This window comes from Leptopilina boulardi, unplaced genomic scaffold (assembly GCF_019393585.1).
Source record: "Leptopilina boulardi isolate dan_hultmark-lab unplaced genomic scaffold, ZJU_Lbou_2.1 LbouV2_327, whole genome shotgun sequence".
Classification (NCBI taxonomy): Eukaryota; Metazoa; Arthropoda; class Insecta; order Hymenoptera; family Figitidae; genus Leptopilina; species Leptopilina boulardi.
The window spans coordinates 3,564,906-3,584,511 of record NW_026137893.1 but is presented as its reverse complement, the minus strand read 5'-3'; the positions used below and the strand labels follow the sequence as shown (position 1 = coordinate 3,584,511).

Genomic DNA, 19,606 nt, shown 5'->3' with positions numbered 1-19,606 from the left:
ACGAGGATGTCAGAGTTGCCTTCAAAATAAATTAGTTAGAGCTCGTACTCGTGAACCAATGATAATAACCGATACTCCTGCAGGCCCTTTTGACAAAGTATCCCTAGATACCGTAGGAAAGTTACCTACTACTCCAAATGGGAATCGGTATATTCTCACTATGCAAGATAATTTCAGTAAATATTGCATAGCAGTCCCTATTTCCGATATAAAAACAACCACAATTGCTCATGCAGTAGCTACTCATTTATTCTCTCAGTTTGGAGCGCCTAGATGTGTTCTTACTGATCGAGGAGGAAGTTTTATAAGTTCACTCATGAGAAAATTGGAAAGAATTTTTGGAGTTAAACAAATTACCACTTCTGGCTACAGACCTCAAACCAATGGAGCATTAGAAAGAAGCCATATTGAGCTGACAGATTTTATTAAACATTATGCTGAGGATTTTGACGATTGGGATCGTCTTTTACCTTTTGCGATGTTTAATTATAATACATCAGTTCATGAGGCAACTAATTTCACTCCTTACGAGTTGGTTTTTGGGAAACTAGCTAGAATCCCAAGTTCGTTTCCCCAAGGACCAGAGCTTGAGACTTATGGTTCCTATTTAAAAGAACTTATAACTAGAATGAGCGAAATTCAAGGAATAGCTGCCAAAAATCTTGTCCAAGCGAAACTAAAGTCTAAAGAATATCATGATAGGACTGTCCGCCCTCTAAAAGCGAAAATTGGCGATAAGGTGTTCGCGTATAAAGAAATCCGAGCGAATAAATTCGATAAGAGAGCCGAAGGTCCTTATACCGTAGTAGGATTTACTCAAAATAATAATGTAATCCTAGAAGACGTAAATAACGAAAGATTCTCAAAACATAAAGATAAATTAATGATGGCGTATTGTTAATTAAAAATCTTTTCTCTTTTATCAGGTTGTGAAGAGATTGAAGCAAACTGTGTAAGGAGTACTAAAAAAAAAAAAAAAAAAAAAAGAACAATATGTACTTAAGCGTTAAAAATGCCACCTGCCAATTTTGAGGATGAAATAGTGTTAAATGGAGAAGAATATATAACGCTGATGTCCCCAGATTTAATTGTAGACGAAATAGACGTATTACTATCTCTAAAAACAAAACACAATTTTATTTCTGTAAATCTTCTAAACGTGGAATATGAAAATATTAGTCATTCTATAGAGAAGATAGGAAACGAATTTCTTTTAGTAGTTGGAAGTGTAGAATTAGAAGTTAACGGTGATAAAATTTTCTTTCTAGTTATAGACCCTAATACGGAATCATCTTTTCAATTTAATTCTGCAATAATTGGAACTAAAACTGCTATAACATTAGGATTAGTTTCAAACCTAACTGTAGAATATTATCTTCAACATCCCGTTTAATTATTAGGTATATATATATATTAAAAAATATATATATATATATATATAACTCAAAATGAGTGAATTTTTAGAAGTCTTGCTTCCCAATGTAGAAGATGTCCCTATTTCGGAAATTAGTCGGAAAAATCCACCATTAATTATCAAAAGATTATTAAAGGATTTCGAAAAATCATGGAAAATCCCAAGAACACTAGCTAATTTAGCATATAATGCCATATTGCTAGATTGTCTAAAAACTGCTCAAAATATTCGTGATGTTAGAGTTGCTGGTCAAACAATGATCATTTATGATGAATCCGACAATGAAATTCTCGAATCATTGACAGTAAAAGTATTTTCTGGACAAAGGACAATATTTCGATTAAAATCTGGTTTTATTTGTCTATATCCCAATCTCTATGCTATACTAAGATCTATTAAAATCATAGATCCAAAAAGCCTTTTGTATAATTATGTAGTGTATGTTATTCTAAGCAGTAATACACTCACTCTTCAAATAGGTCTAGATATGGGTTTTTCTTCCTGGATATATTATCTAATAAACAACATGAATTGCTGTTTTAGGCCTTTACAATTTCTACCAGATGGTCAATGCTTACACGTCTCTTTCCCATTGTCTCTCCCATTCAAGACACCTATCCACAAAGCTAGGAAAAATAAACTAAACAAAATAGGAATAACTGATTTTCATGAAATACCTATAAATAGGAGATTTACAAGTTGTTTGTGTTCATGTTTTGATTTACCACCATTGTTTAAAGAAGCAGAAGAGTCAAAATATCAAATTATAAACATACCCTATCCTTGGTATTTAAAAGATGATTTCGAATATATAGACCATAATTTCATAGAACGTTACAATGAAAATGACTGGCGACAATCTACTATAGAAAGCTTGTTCGAAACTCAATTCAGGAAAGCGTTAGTCGTTGGAGGGCATTTTCGAACTATTACCTATTACGAAAAGGAACTCGGGATGTCAGATACGCATGTACGACCAAACGAGTGTGAATAGTATCAGTCCTAATGTCAGTATGTATTGGAGAAATTCAAATACAAACACTGTTTTCATTTAAATTCAATTCTAACATTTATTTCTTCTGTAAAAATAGGAGGTCTAAAATCCCATTCAATAAAAACTATCTGGAATATTTCACCACGGCAAAGAAAGGATGGAAATTCCACTAATAGGAGGCATTTTAGATGTAAAAAACTACATCGCCATTGGATTCAAGGTTATACTATTGCTATTGATGCTGATCCTGTCTCGCAATATCTACCTATGCTATCGAAAGATATCTAGCAGACGTAGAAGAAACAACAATTTTCCACCGCCTCCTCCACCTGCGCCTCATGTGATGCTCCAGGACAGAGTTGCTTTTGACGTCTCTGTCTGAATAATAGTCGATGCTGAATCCTGCTGCTCCTTCCAAAATTAAATGTGTCCTGCATCAGATCCAGCAAAAGACCCAGATTTCATTCCCATTCAACAAAAGAGTCATACCATTGAAAAATTATCTTCAGTAGCTAAAAGAAAATTTATAATTACTCTCACGAAACTTTTAATTAAAATCAAAAACAATATTATAAAACTATACAAACCATCATCAAACAGGAAACCGAAGCCAATTTTTCAAAAAGAAATCCTACAAAAATAAAATAATAAGAAAAAGCAAAACAATAATGAATTAAGTGAATATTAACTATACGAACCAGTGCATATAATTTTCATCTTGTCAACATTCATCAACAATGCAGCGAGTTTTTGCTTGTTTTTCTACAAATAGTCCCAACAATTATCCAAATACGATGCTGAACTCTACAACAAATTCCAGTTTTCCCCATTCAAAATAAAATATACAAGTCCCAGTTCTCTCCATCAATAAAAGAATCTCCGTGTGCCAAGTGTAGTTTAATGAAGAAAATGGCCTCTCAGTTCTAAAGATGTGAGTGGTAAAAATTGTGATCAGTGCAACGATATTTTGAAATGTTGACTACATGCGATGAAATTCTACAAAAATAACTATAGTTAAAACAAGTAAAAGACAAAATTTTATATATATATGTATGATTTTTATACTCACTCTAATTGCTGCTACAGTCGTGCCCTAAGTTAAATTTTCATATTTTTCTCTTAAAAAAAAAAAAAATAAAATAAAAAAAAAAAAAAAAGCAGGGAAGTTTTACTGGAAGTGGAGATGAATAAGTAATTAAAATATTCTAAAAAAAAAACTAAAATAAATAAATAAAACAAAAACAACAACCAAACAAACATTCTTTGCTATTGAAAAAGATATATATATTTTCTAAATAAATTTTTATGAGTGATTATGTGTCAATGTGTGAGTAAATGAATGCGAGTAAATGCATATGTGTGAATAAATGCTGTGTGAATCTATTTACAATTTAAAAAAAAAAAAAAAAAAAAAACGTGGATATATCCGTAAATCCTGTGTCAAATTTTATGATTACAATTAGTATGCAAAATTTCAAGACAATCCGTTAAAATTTTCTGAGATAATTAGTAAACAATATTTTGTGATACACACACAAACACACACACACACACGCATACATCCGGACATTTGCTCAGAACTTAATATATATTAATTCTAGATGAAAGTGAGTCCATATAACCCAAATCAAAATTAAAATTAAATAATAATAGTAATAATAATATATATATATAATAAATTTACAATTATTAACTAAATAAAAAAAATATATATAAAAAAAAAAAATATAATAATAAAAAGATTAATAAAAAAAAAAAATAAAAATTTATATATATATATACATATTAATCGTCGCATCCGTAAACCACGCGATACTCAGTTCGAGTTCCTATTGCCTCCACAATCCGCAACTGAAGAATTACGCATAGTAATTCCTCGTAGGGGTTAGTAGGCCCAAAACACCAATCTAAAAAAAAAAAAAAAAAAAAAGAAAACAAAATTTACTTATTGAATGTACCCATATATAAAATATATATATTTTATAAACAGATTTACTAACACGGAGGGGGTGCGTCAGATTCCTCCTGATAAATTATGCGGTAATCGGCTGTATTATCGTCCTCCCCCCTCAATTTTATTTTCAAAAGAACTCCAATCACTTTCTCAAAGTGTTGGAGCTCAGGAAGGAGCTCTTGTCGGCGCAAGAATGGTACCCAACCTAATAAATTAATAAAAGATATACCATAAATAATTAAAATTATAAATAATTAAAATACTATTGTAAAAAAAAAAAAAAAAAAATAAAATTATTATTACCATCATTATCAGGCATCATGAGATCAGGAGGAGTTCTACTCCTGCCCAACGTTCGTGCTTCATGGCCATAATCTGTAAAATAAAATAGAATAAATGTAAGTATAAATGTTAAAAAAAAAAAAAAAAAAAAGCGTACAAATGTGATATAAAAAGTATATGAAGATAAAATTTTTTTTACCATTGCCCGCCAACACTAATTCAGGCATACCGGGAGGAGTCCTACTCCGGCCCGAACCTCGCATTGCTCGACCCTCACCTATAAAATGAAATAGAATAAATACAAGAACGAATGATAAAAAGGTCATACGAATGTGATAAATAAATAATATATATATATATATATATCTTACCATTATCCACCCACGAAAAGAGATCGGGCATATCGGGCGGAGTTATACTCCGACCCAAAGCTTGGGCTGCAAAACCATAAGCTGTAATATAAAAATTGAATGAATAAAAGTATGAATGTCAGAAAAGACGTACAAGTGTTATACAAAAATTTATATAAGGATACATGTAATGATAAAAAAACATACCGTTATCTGCCCAACAAACAAGCTCGGGCATGTCGGGGGGAGTCAAAGCCCTTGCTCCCTCAAACTCATCTGCCCAAGAAACAAGCTCGGGCATGTCGGGGGGAGTCAAAGCCCTTGCTCCCTGAACGTCATCTGTAAAAAAAAAAAAAAAAAAAAAAAAAAATAATAATAATAATGTTAATATAAACCCAAGTGTGTATTTAATATATAATATTCATGACTCACCTTCGACAAATATGTCATCTCCTAGTGACTCTATGTCACTCACATCTGGAGACGTAACATTCTCCGATTCGTCTTCTTCTTCTGCCTCATCTGTAAAAAAAAAAAAAAAGAAAAATGTATATATATACATATATAGGAACCCATAATTATGTATATGTTTTTCATCTAAAAAAAAAGAGAGGTTTTGTTACCTTCTGAATCTTCTTCGCAATTTAGTGACTCAATGTCACTTACATCCGGAGATGTTACATTTTCATCAATTCGATCTATAAAAATTAAAGTATTAATATGCATGTGTAAAATTTATACACGTATGGGCTTTACGTTAACAATATCCTACCTATTATAGGCAGATCATCACCTGCCAGGCCATTCTCTTCAGGCCAATCTTCACCTACCGGTTCCTCCACTAAAAATCCAGAATAAGCCACAAAAAATCAATAAATACAATTGAATTTAAAAATATTTCTCTAATATATATATATATTATACTTACATGTGGGGGGCAAGATGTGCTCCTGACTGGGCGGGCTTGGTGAGCCAGGGCTGCGATCGCGGGCTGCAATATTGCATCCGACCGTTGTTGTTTCCTCCTGATCACGCTCATCATCAGCATCGCTAGCAACCTCGTACTCATTGGCCTTATACCAATGCCATCCGTCTGTAATTAAGTACAAATGTAAATGTGTATATATTTTTATTTTTATTACCTTATTTTCTTATTCACAATACTTACCCTCTTCAATCGTAAAGCGGTATCTAATACCGGTGTGAGAACACACAGCGGAAACCACCCCTTCCTCAGCTCTTGCTGTAAAAACTAACAAAATCCCTAGGTTATAAAGTTTTTTTTTTCATATATTAAAAAAAAAAAAAAAAAAAAAAAAAAAAAATTTTGATGATAATAGTGCAATTATATTAAAATTTAAATAAAAATTATTACTAAAGTTTAGTAAAAGTTTTATTAAATAATTGTAATTTATAATAATTATCTCAAATTTAATAAAAAAATTGATAAATTTCTATTTTTATTGTTCAATAAACAATTTTTGTTAAATAATAAAAATTATAACAAAATTTATTAAATTTACTAATAAAGCGCAATTTTAGAATAATTAATAATTTTTGGTAAATTATAAAAAAATTACCTGATAATTATAAAAATTGTTAAATAAATAAAAAAAAAAAGGGGGACATAAAATAATTAAAATTTTGCAATAATAATGCAATTATTATTCTTTCTAATTCGAAATGATTTCAAGTCTTACATAGATTATATTATATTCATCTATATCGGATTTCCTCAAAATTTCTATATAGATTCTATATTGTTAGGCCTATATAGAAATCACATAAAAACCCCATATACATTCTAGAACATTTGACCTACGTCAATAATACATTTAAGTCCTATATAGATTCTACATACTATGGCCTACATAGCGCATATATATATCTTCTATAGAGGTCCTATATTACTTAGCCTACATAGAGGGGATGTAGTCAAGCGACAGATTGAGCATTTGTTATTAGATAGGCCGACCGACATAGATCCTACATTGAACCAACTTTAAATTTAATTTTAACAATTTTTTTTCAAAGTAATAAAAATTATTATTGAATTTCGTAAAAATTCGATAACTAAACAAAAATACGTTAAAATCAGATAAATTTTGGTAAATTTTTATTATATAACTAAATATTAAAAATTTGTTAAATAAACAATTTTTTTAAAAAAAAAAAAGTTAACAAAAATTCCCATAATTTTTATTTAAATAAACATTTATTAAATAATTTATAATTCTTGGTAAATTTTTATAAAATTAACTAATTAAAACAAAAAAATAAATAAATAAATAATAATATAATAATTATTAAAGAAATTGTTAGATAAATAAAAAATTTTTTTTATAATAATAATATAAGTATTATTAAAATTTAAATAATTATCAAAATTTTATTATATGTACCAAATTTAATTATTAAATTTTTGAAAATTGTTAAATAAACAATTTTTTTTTATATGTATAAAAAAAAAAAAATTTTTTTTTTGCTAAAAATTTATAACATTAAATAAATTTATTAAATAAACAAAACTTAGTAAACTTAAAATTTTTAACGAAATTTCTATTAAATAAATAATTAATTAATAATTAATTTAGTTAACTAATAGATGTTGTTTATTAGATAAAAATATAGGAGAAATTCATTCATAAAACTCATTATATACACTGTGCATTTAAATCCTATATTGTGGTCACTATGTTCAAACCCTAAGCATGTATACTCTATATATATATATACTGTGTACAAGGCATGAGCCGTGGCGCCGAGCTGTCTATACACGCACCCCTCTAAATAGATGGTACCCATGCCTAATAGCGCTTTAAATATATGAACCAAGACAAAAAAAAATGCAATTTTAAATGTCAATTTATTTTTATGAACAAAGAATTTTTTTTATAAAACATCAATAATAAAGTTGAAAATAATTAATTATTCTAATCAATTTTAATTTTACATTTACAAAATATTTTGATTAAGTAATTTTATATTGCTAATAAATTATAAACAATTAAAATTTTAAAGAAAGTTTAAAAAAATATATATATATATATATTAATTATAATCGATTGTTAATAAAAAAAAAAAAAAAAATATTAATTATATTTAAAATTATAATGAAATGTATGTTATTAATTTAATTAATAAAAAAAAAAAAAAAAAAAAAAAAGAAAATTAAACAAATATAATAATAGTAATAATAATATATTTTAGTTTTAATTTTAAAATATTTTTTTTTTTGTAATATAAGGTGTCTGGGTTCATATTATGATCATCGCGCTGGAACTGTGTATACATGTATATCTATATATGCTGTCATCAAGTGTAAGATGCGGCGCCGCATCGACTATATACATACCCCTCCAAGAGCATGGAATATACATTTGATAGTATTTAGAAAGCAAATTCAAAATTATGAACGATTTTCATCTTGAAATATTTTTAAATTGTTTAATTAATATTTAATGATCAATAATAATTATTATTATAAATTAATAACAAAAATTATTAATTTTATTTGAAATCTATAAAAAAAAAATAATAATAATAAATAAATAAAATTTTATTATAAACAAAATATTAATTAAAATTATTAAATAATTATTAAAATAAATAAATTAGGTTAAAAAAAAAAAAAAAAAAAAAAAAAAAAAAAAAAAATTTTTTATAATAATAATAATTATTATCTATTTTTAAAAGGATTGTGTATTTGCTTACTGAGAATGAGATATATATATATTTATCGATTGTTATAAACAATCAATAAATAATTGAATAATAGTAAAAAGAAATAAAAAAAAAAAAAAAAAAAAATAGAAAATTTTGAAACTTACCAAACCTTTCCATAAATTCTCTGCTGTTTTCCGCATTTCCAACCATTTTCACTCTCTTCTCACACTTTCTCACTAATTGTTTGTAATAAAAAAAAAAAAAAAAAAAAAAAAAAAATATATAGTTTTTCAAAGTTTTTGCACCACCCGCACTTTTACACTAATAAAAAAAAATATATATATAGTTTTCCAAAGTTTTTGCACTATTCGCACTTTTACAATAATTGTTTATAATAAAATCCTCCAATATCCACCAAAATTGTTCAAAATAAAATAATACCAAAAGTTTTAAATTTCACAAGCGCACTTGATCACTTCACGAAATGAACTGATTTGTATCAGCACAAAGACATTGACACTGGGTCCTATACTGTAGCAGTGCTTAGAAGAGTCACCAAGTAGACACAATATTTAGATTATATGTCGATATACAAAGTATAAAGAATGCTGTGGTCGAGACCATAAGTTTTTCGGGGACGAAAACGGAAAAATCCGCGGTGGATTGTTACGAACTATCGTAACGAAATTATAAATTAAAGATAAATAAAATGATAATAAATAATTTTCAAGAATAATTGAAAATCATTTAAGAAAAATCTCCAAGTAAATGCCACAATGTATATAGGCATGTAATTTGAATCCCCGATAATCGCGCGCGTTGAGTGATACTCCACACATACAGACTTATATTCTCGTTGCTTCTAAAAATGTATCTATGAGTATGATATTATAATATAACTTTGTTAAACAGTTATATTATAATATATTATTTTATTCTATCTTATGTTATATTTTTCTATATTATTATTTATACTATATTATATTATGCCATATTATAAATTATATTAATTATCTAATACCAATATTCAAGCTTGAATATTATAAATATATGCATGAAAAATATAATATAGTGTACTTACCTTATATAAAGATACTAAAATATTAATTATTATAAATAAAACAATTATACTTTACTCATTTTTTTTTATAATTTGCAGTAATTAATTAATTAATAGTATGCAAATTATTGTTAATTCATTAATTTTTTTTTACTATTATAATAATGATAAATCGTATTATTATCATTGTTATTAACATTTACTAAAATTAATATTAATAATTAATCATAATTATTATTATAAACAATTGGATATATTACCAATACTATTTTTCTACTTATTAGAATCATCATTATCAAATATTATTTCAAAGAATATGCATTGTATATGCACGTATGCGTGTGCATTATTTTTATCGTGTGTACGTGAGTGCATAGTATGCCGAGGTGACACAGATAGACATGTGTATGTATTGTGTGGTAATTTTACGCATATAATAATAAATAATAATAATATGGTTATTATATTGCAATTATTATATTTAAGAAGAATGTATTATTTTAAGAAGGGAGAAGAATCGCATACGTCAATTCTATCTATCTTTCTCTCTCTTACGCGTGCAGGTGCAAAGAGTCTCGCAGCGTGGATGCGGTACACACAGACACGGACTCCCCATAGCCTTCGTAACGCATATGTGTGAGGCGCTCGAGGAGTATCGCGCGATGCATACACTGCTTTCCTTCCCTTATTCTTTTCCTTATAATACCTTCAAACTCAAAAAAAAAAAGGAAATAAAAATACAATAATTGTTGATAGCTTAAATTGGAACATGCCACATTTTCCAAGCACATATAAACTCGCAACAATTAAGATTTTATTTTAAGAGGGTCAATTTTGTAAAAGAACAAAATGCACATAAAAAAAAAAAAAAAAAGAGGGGGAAGAAAATTTTTGAGACATGTATGTCGTGCATATATGCATGTATATTAAGGTAAACGTACGTATGTATATGTAAAATGTATATATATATATATAAAAAGGAAAATAGTTTCATTTTTAATATGAAAACGATAATCTGTGCAGAACTATGACCGCTCTGGAATTCAACAAAGGTTGCGAGTTATACTTTATTAAAAACACACATATACACTTACACATATGGAGATGTGCAGTTCCAATAGTGTCAACAAAGAAAAGAATAACAAGAATCATGGGTTCTGAGAATATCGATGGACGATGATCTAAGTTTTCTTATCGATACCCCTGAAACCCCCAGAATCCTTCTACCCCTGATTCACTAATCCCACTAAGTGCATCTCGCGATGCTCTTTATAAGCAGAAGCTCATAGGGCCTCATTGCCTATTCGTCTTCAGTCAATCACTTAGTACGTGTTACTGATTTTTGCATTATTTCTTTAAAAAGTGAACTTAGAGTTTAAACTGTGGAGAAAGCTCAATAATATACCTGCTGAATCACGATAGATTTTCGTTGAGCCAGGTAAATTAACAGCAGTGCTTAAATTTCTAAAATTAAAATTGCTGAATCACGATAGATTTTCGTTGAGCCAATTTTTAATTTTAAGAATAAGGCCCGTCTGCGAGCTGGCTCCAATTTAAATTCTATTTTCTTTGGGCGGACGTAAAATTAAATCGAACCTTGAACCGGCTGAGTCCCAATCGGTTGATCAGTACAGTGAGAAATTATTTAATAAATTATTTATAATTTATTAAATAATTTTTTGTTCTTAAAACCGGCCAGTCCGTACGGATTGTACCTGCGCCGCTTGTGTCTGATAGGGTACCGGTACCGCGTTTCGAGACGCGGAAATACGCATAACACCTTTCTTTCGTTTTGCCCGTTGATTGTGCGACGAGATCGCGAGAATTCTCCCTTCTCAACAAGCTCTCTCGACGGTAGTGTGTAAGAGAAATCTAGCCGTAAGTAATAAAAAAAACTGTATCGTTCCAAAAACATTATTCTTTACAAAAGAAAGCATATAATGTGTAATTTTTGCAATTTTTACTTTGATTTTTAATAAATTTTTGTAAACTAAAATTCCAATTGTTCTATTCAATCAAATAGACCTTTTTATTTGTGCTGTCAAAAATAGTGTGGATTTTCATCTCAAAGCTAAGAAACATTATTTACGATCTAAAGATTAAATTGGCAGTTTCGTCTTCTATCGGCGATATAATTAATCGAACCCACATTAAAAATAAACATTATTAAGTTGAATGTTCATTTTGACTTTTTAATGGCAACTTGGTTCCTCCGGCGAATAGAAAATTTTAAATAATTGTTCAAAATTATAAAAATTAATAAATTAATTTTCTCGTTCGTAACAATCCCCACTATATTTTCTCGGAAAGTTAATCGAACCACTGTTACCTGAATCCGCCTATAGTATTTCATTAAATTTCACCGGAAACTCCGCCCACTGATACTTTGTTCCGCCTACTAAATGATTGGCTCCGCCTACAGTACTTACGCTATGTATTACTCACCAAAAGACCCCTCACCGCCCACTGATACCTGACTCCGCCTACAACATTACCATTACGTTTAGCTGGTTTACTCCTCCCATTGATACCTGACTCCGCCCACAATATACTTTCTATGTTTTATCAACAATTACTCCGCTTACAACCTTCCCACTATGTTTTGCTGGATAATTACTCCGCCCACTGATGACTGACTCCGCCTACAATATACATTCTATGTTTTATCAACACTTACCCTACCTGCAATATTCCCACTACATTTCGCTGGAAACTCCGCCTACTGATACTTTGTTACGCCTACTACTGATTGGCTCCGCCTACAGTACTTACACTAAATCTCACTCACAAAAAAAACGCCTGACTCCGCCTACAACATTCCCATTACGTTTCGCTGAATATTTACTCCGCCTACAAGTGACAGGGCCCGCCTACAACATCCCTATTGTATTTTCTTTATTTATTGATCCGCCTTCTTCTTTTTGTTACCACCTATAACTTTTAGTACTCCTTTTATTTTTTTTTGTAATTTTTTAAGCCTCTTGTAGTTTCATGACTACGCCCAGAAAATTTCTATTATTTTTTTACACAACCTCTATCACTGTTAGATAATTTTATTTAACCTCCAATATTAGTTTATTTAATATTTTTAATGATTCTATTCAGATCTTATATAATTTTTCCAATTATTCAATTCTGATGGTTATTTAAAGTGTCCAATTAAATTTTTTATTTCACTTATTTTTGTTGACATTCTATTAAAAACTAAATATGAAATTAAAATATTGTTTGCATTAAAGAAAAAATTAAATGTTTATTTAATTTTTGTTGTGTACGCTTTTTTTTGCATATCTTTGAGTCATTTTCGAGGGAGGTCACGCGTGGTAAAGCAAGTTCTAAATGCAAGCATTCCATTTGGAATGAGAGAGAGAGAGAGAGACCTAACTGGGAGGTCGGATATCGATCTACTTCGTCGGCATTATATGAGATATCCCATAAAACCACGTTTATTTCATATATACATATATGTATATATAATTTTATTTCTATATTCTACATCACTGAAAAATCGAAAAACGTCAAATCATATCCTTAATGTGATTTCTGACAGGGAAATAAAAAAATCACCGAATTACCGTCAAGAACAATATTGAAAATCGAATTGAACTTCATTTGTTCTATGATATAAAATTGACATATACATATATTCATCTTAATTTTTAAAATTTCTTAATAATCAAAAAAAAAAATTTTTTAATAATTATATGAAAAATATTTTTTTTTTTTTTGAAATTCATTATCATATACGAGGAGTAATTTTAAAGAAGAGGGTTTGACATTGGATTCATGGTCAACAGTGTGGCAATTTCATGAAGTTTCAATATAATAAAGGGACAACACACCACGTCAGTTTACTGATGAAAGAACGTTGAATGTTGGTATAAGACCAGAGGGTGAAATAGGGTGGATGAGGGTGCAGTGAATAAAGGGGTGTGAGGAGAATAGTTGAACAGGCTTTTGCAAAGAAGAAGGGCGTTGGAACTTCTGGAACGTGGGTAACAGGTGTTGTTTAGAGATTCCAGTGCAGACACATCTAATCCAGAATGAATCTACTACTGGACATTATATATATATATATACATATATATGGTTCTCGAAAAAATATAAACCTAATAGTTTATTTTCCCCTTTAAAAATGAAATAAAATTTTTTTTTTAACAATTCTTGCAAATTTTTCTTAATTTTAAAGAGAAAAATGATTAACGATAGAAATATAAAAAAATTAATTATTGATATAATAAAGTTGTTAATAAAAATATACTCTAAAAGATATATATTTTTAAACGAAATAACTAAAAGTTTGGTTTTTTTAAAAGTATATGGAATTAATTTATTATTTCTTTGTGCATTATTATTAACGAATGAAAGTTTTTTTCCTAGGTAAAAAAAAGATATTTTTTACCCCACGCTGAGGGACAGATCAGTTCTTGCCAATCGCATACAAGTTGGATGAATTAGTGAAACATTATTTATCGATACCGTATATATATATATATACAACAAACAGAAGCGCGGCAGTAGCTCCCCGAACTACGAGCACGAAGGAGAGTAAACAATAATTTATCGGCGAGGGCAAGCCAACTCGAATTGCCGTGAACGAGGGAAGTTACAAAGAAACGAAATGGATAATCTAAAATATAGAGAAGCAGTAAAAACAAAAAAAAAGAAGCGTTCAACAAATTTTCACTGACAATTTTCTTATTTTCTTTGACTGGATTTTATTTGAAAATTTGTTAACTAAAAGAAATTCGAAATTTTTTTTTAATTTTTATATATTATTTTTGTTTAAAATAAATATTAATTTATAATCCGAAAGGCTCCTCCTACTTTACACTGCTGACTCCGCCCACCATTAACTTGATCCGAAAGACTCCACCTACTTTCCACTGCTGACTCCGCCCATATATGTTTTATTCTGATAAACTCCGCCTACTTTTCCATTTGTTAATTCCGCCTACATTTACTCAACTTTTTAGGCTCCTCCTTCATTACATTAATGGCTCCGCCCCTACTTTTTTTAAAAAATTCCGCCTACTTTATTACTACGCCCACAACAAATCGATCCAACAGGCTCCACCTACTTTACTTTCTACTGACTCCGCCCATATTTTTACACTGACAAACTCCGCCCACATTAACTCAATTCGAAAGGCTCCATCTACTTCACACGGCTGACTCCACCCATATATTTTTATAAACTCCGCCTACTTTACCATTTGTTAATTCCGCCCATATTAGCTCAATTCGATAGGCTCCGCCTACTTAAATTTATAACTCCGCCCCTACTTTTTTATAAACCCCGCCTACTTTACTATTTATTCACTCCGCCCATAATTATTTTGGTAAACTCCAACTACTTTACCAATATTTCCGCCCACATTAAATTAATCCGTTAGGCTCCGCCTACTTTACTCTACAGTGACTGGGCCTTAATTTTTTTTTTTTGCTTCATTTAATTTATTAACGTTGAAATTGTTAGATGGTTAATTTTTCTCCTTTAAATTGGCAAATTAAATAAAATAAATACAAGTATGAAAAAATATTGTGGTAAAATTTTTAAATTTGATATAGTCGCGCTCTCGCGTATTGTGAAGAAAAGTGAGTCTGATGAGTCTAGTCGGCTGGCTTGCTTCCAATTTTTGGAGTTTCACGTTGAGACAGGGTGTGTGTGTGTGTGTGTGTTTGCACCCGACAATGCTCTTCTGATATATAGAATGAAATTGGGGTCACGAAAAAGGAGTTAGTCTCTTAAGTAAAACGAGAGATCTCGGGTTATGTGAGCTTTCATCTGAAGGGGATATTTTCCTCTTTTTTTTTCGCGGCTCATCTATCCCACAATTTTTGAAAATAAATCTATTGTAAAGGAATTGAAATATACTTTATTTTATTAAAAATTAGTTTAATTGATATTATTATTAATAATAATTAAAATAAAAACAATAATAAAAGTAGTAATAATAATAATAATAATAATAATAATAATAATAATAATAATAATAGGTAATAATACTAAATATATTCTTAATGATAAGAATCTGCCGACTGTGGATATTACTGAAGAAAATTCAACCGGCGTAAAAGAGATGGCGCTAGAAGTATCGACTTCCGTAACCAATAGAAATTAAAAACATTTTAGCTTTTTGTCAACGATTTGATATTTTGTTAAATTTTTTTTTATATATTTCTTAATTAATTAAATTATTTAATTATGTTTAATGAATTGTTTGTTTAAACAGTTGTCAAAAAAGTGATTTAAAAATAAATTGGAATTAAAAAAAAAGGAACAATGAAGAAAGAGAGGGGGAAGTGCAGTAGAATTGCCGCGCTTAGGGGCACTGGCCTTCGTGTGACCTTGAGTTCCCCCACTCCCTCTCTGTCTTTAGAAATACAATAATTGAATAATAATGGGGGCGTGGCTTGATGTCTAATTTATAGTCGTATATATATCAATTTTATTTTTCTTTATTATTTCACGGATATGAAAGTGTACATTAGTAATAAAAAATTCATTAATAGTATTAGTTAATTGTATTATAATTTACCATTATTATAATAGTTACACATTAAAGGAAAATATAAATAAAAAAAAAAAAATAAGAGTTCGCTAATAAAAGTAAATGACAACAATATTTTGTTGTGTTTCTTTTGTCGTAAATCAATTTATTGTCGAAATAACCCATTTTTCACTGCCTCGAGAAAAAAAAAGTGAATTTAAAAATTCAATTGAAAAATTTTAACTTTTGTAAAATGGTGAACTATTTTAAAATTCGTATTCTCATTTTCCAAGCTTTTTCTTCAGTTACAATATATATACATATATAATATTCAAATCACAGATAGAATGCATCTATTAAAATAATTGAAAGACAATCTATGAATATTCAACAAAAAATGATTTGAGGCTGAAAATTTATTCGAAACTTTAGAAACTTTCAAGACTGCTTTTGCAATGAAATTGAAATTTTTTTTTTTTTTAAAAAAGTACATTAAAACAAACTCTATATAGTAAGGGCGCAATTTACATCCTTTTGAAATTATCAATTTTCACAATTAAAAATTAAAATAAAATATTTCTTTAGTTACCTTATTCAAAATTAGTACAGTAAATCTGTCATGAAAAAGAGTCGTGTTTTTGAAAAAAAATTATAAAGTGGAATTATATTTCATAAATGGATAGAGGCATATGAGACTAAAACCAAAAAGTTGGGAACCCCCCTTTTGGGGTAAATGAGGGGGGCTAAATTTCTTAGGATTACATTTATCTCAAAAAGGGCAAGTCGTATTGAAAAATTTATTAAACAAAACTTGTAGAGAATTAAATACTCTACATTTTATCTCATTGAGCCCCAACTGTACAACTTAAGGTGTAAAAACTAGAGGGCGCTAAAATTACCAAAAAATGACTTTTTCCACTTTTTCGTATCAAAAAAAAAAAATGTTTTTTGCATTTTGGTGTGAATATCAAAGTTGTAGAGCTCAAAAAAACCTATGAAATTCATAAAATTAATAAAAAATTTTTGCTTGCAAATACCAGTTAAAGATTTGTTCGTTTATCCTTTTTTTTGACGCTTTTCTTCTTGTTTTAAACTTCTTTTTTTGGCGGAAAAATAAAGAAAAAAAAGAGGAGCATATAAAAAGTGATATTTTTATCCCCTTGGGATATATACATAAAATTGTGTCAATATAATAAAAAGACAAAAAAGAAATTTAAACAAGGGAAACGAAAGGAGAAATAAGGAATGTCTTGTAATAATTTTTAGGACTAATTAAATTTCCGCAAAGTCCGCGAAGATTTAGGGGTGAGTGGGGGGGGGGTGGTGGAGGTTAAGGGGGAATCTATTATTCACCAGACGTGTCGGGACACGTAATTGTGTGAATATTTTGTCGCATCTGCTCTGTCGCTCACAATGATATGGCGTATGTCCAATTGTCTCGTAAATATTCAGACTCGGTTTTTCCATGAAACACGTGAAAAGCAGTTCTTTGGCAAAAAAAAAAAAAAAAAAAAAAATTCACGTTCGACAAATTATTGTCCAAAAAACGATTATCACACATACATACACACACACACACAGATGACAAAGTGTGATTTGTACGTCACATTCATGTGATACGCAAGTTCTGATTGGTTTAACAGGAGCAACATATTTTCTAAACGAGCGACTATTGAACGTTTATCCTTAACCTACATTCAGTTCAATTTTCTTGATTATTTCTATTTCCTCGTTTTCTTTATTTTTTGGAAATATTTCTCTCTATTTTATGGGTTTAATTATTACTTAATTTTTAGGCATTTATAGTTAGAGGTTATGTTTGCTTTTTGATCTTTAACCTAAATTTTCAGATTATGGATCTAATCATACTGTAGTATATTTTATACTCTGTAGTAAAAATAATCTAAGCCTAAGATTTGAGGTTATGTTCACTGTTTGACTTGTATTTTGAGGTCATATTATATCGTACGGGCCAACGCAGAATGAAACCTCTAATCGTAAATCTTAAGCTTTTACATGAGAGAGAAAAGGACAAAATATATTTCTCTCCTTTTCTCTCTCATGTAAAAGCTTAAGGCCAGGTCCAAGTCGTGTCAGCTGTTCCATTCAAACTTCAATAGAACAGCTGACTCGACTTGGACCTGGCCTTAAGGATTTATGATTTACAAATTTACTTAACAAAATTATCTTATGTATCGAATTTTTATTATACAGAATTCTTAAAATGGCCGAATTTTTATTTATCCAAAATTGCAAATGTCCAAACAAACAATCGACAGAAAGATTTTACCGAGATTTTTAAAATCCACCAATCACGATTTTTTTTTTTGACCAACTTTTGATTGGTGAATTTTAAAAATCGCGCCAAAATCGATTGTTTGTTGGGCCCATTTTGCAATTTCGGAGTTATTTTGACATATATTTAATTACTTTTTTTTTGTACAAAATAAATATGTCAGAATAAGTAAGTTAATAAATGAAGATAAAAATATGAATTCCATACTATATAGATTATTAATAATCGTTAAAATATAAACAATACTAATTTCATTTTCCACAAATACATTTTGCTTTTTAATTAAAAAGGCAGTTTAATCGGAGTAAATCAATTGGCAATTACTGCTAATGCATTCTTGATAAATTTAATTTTGTTGTTATATATATATATATATATATATATATATTCAATCTTTTATTTGCTGCCTCATATTTAATTATTAGCCCAGATTTGATTCCAACATTCATCAGAAATTTTCATTTATCAATATTAATGATTATCAATAAATTTTAATTGAAATTATTTAAAAATTTATAATTGTCTAATATATCTTTCACGTCTTTAGTGAATCGAATCCTATATCTATTCATAAAATTTGAGGTTATGATCTCTCTTGGAGGCGTGGTTTATGCTTTTGACCTTCTCTAAGTTAGTTCCATTTTTCGCCACTAAGATATAAGGGATTCTGATTGGTGGACGTGAACTTCTGTCAATAGTTCAAAAAGTCTCACCAGATGGCGTATCACAGTAGAAGGGATCCCAATAGATAATTTAGGAGAAATTATTTCACTAACTTTTTTAGTATTTTAAATGAAGTTTAATAATATTGTATCTATATTATTAGTATAAATTTTATTATTTTTTTTTTTTTAGTATTCCTATAGGGACATTAAAATTGTGTTATAAAGTAGTTGGAAAATAATCTTTCCACAGGTGTGAGAGTCGACCCTCCCAAGAGTGACCTCTATTTAACCGTCGGTATAAGAAAGTTAGATAGCTTACGCAAGGATACAAGTAAATAACAAGCAAGAAGAGATATAGTTGTGCGGCGGGAGACTGTAATTAAAACCCGTTGGTATTTACTCGGGGGTAATGAAGGGGCAAACACACTGTT

The 19,606-nt window shown here is 29.1% G+C and overlaps 2 protein-coding genes across 4 annotated transcripts in view; one reads left to right on the top strand and one right to left on the bottom strand.

Moving 5' to 3' along the window:
- LOC127284870 (uncharacterized) overlaps positions 1-19,606 on the top strand; it is a 431,539-nt gene that overhangs the window by 73,328 nt on the left and 338,605 nt on the right. The gene's annotated exons all lie outside the window — the stretch shown is intronic.
- LOC127284877 (uncharacterized) lies at positions 3,530-6,243 on the bottom strand. Of its 3 annotated transcripts, XM_051310582.1 has the most exons (7): positions 6,163-6,243; positions 5,923-6,087; positions 5,767-5,835; positions 5,427-5,692; positions 5,202-5,333; positions 5,016-5,096; positions 3,530-4,921 (listed from the first exon to the last, which is right to left on the bottom strand). In XM_051310582.1, the coding sequence occupies exons 4-7, from the start codon at positions 5,554-5,556 to the stop codon at positions 4,725-4,727; spliced, it is 540 nt and encodes a 179-aa protein (XP_051166539.1). In that variant the 5' UTR covers positions 5,557-5,692; positions 5,767-5,835; positions 5,923-6,087; positions 6,163-6,243; the 3' UTR covers positions 3,530-4,724. The 3 variants fall into 3 exon arrangements, with proteins under 3 accessions (XP_051166539.1, XP_051166538.1, XP_051166540.1); XM_051310581.1 differs by having other exon boundaries at positions 5,767-6,243; XM_051310583.1 differs by lacking the exons at positions 5,016-5,096; positions 5,202-5,333; positions 5,427-5,692; ... (1 more) ...; positions 5,923-6,087; positions 6,163-6,243 and having other exon boundaries at positions 3,530-4,315; positions 4,409-4,567; positions 4,666-4,846.

Excerpts from the sequence above, each read along its gene's own strand:
- LOC127284877 (XM_051310581.1), bottom strand. The coding sequence starts at position 5,556 with ATGTATATATATACATTTTTCTTTTTTTTTTTTTTTACAGATGAGGCA. Across the intron at positions 5,097-5,201 it reads TGTTTGTTGGGCAGATAACG|CTTATGGTTTTGCAGCCCAA; the intron begins GTATGTTTTTTT and ends TTTATATTACAG. Across the intron at positions 4,922-5,015 it reads CTTTTCGTGGGTGGATAATG|GTGAGGGTCGAGCAATGCGA; the intron begins GTAAGATATATA and ends TTCATTTTATAG.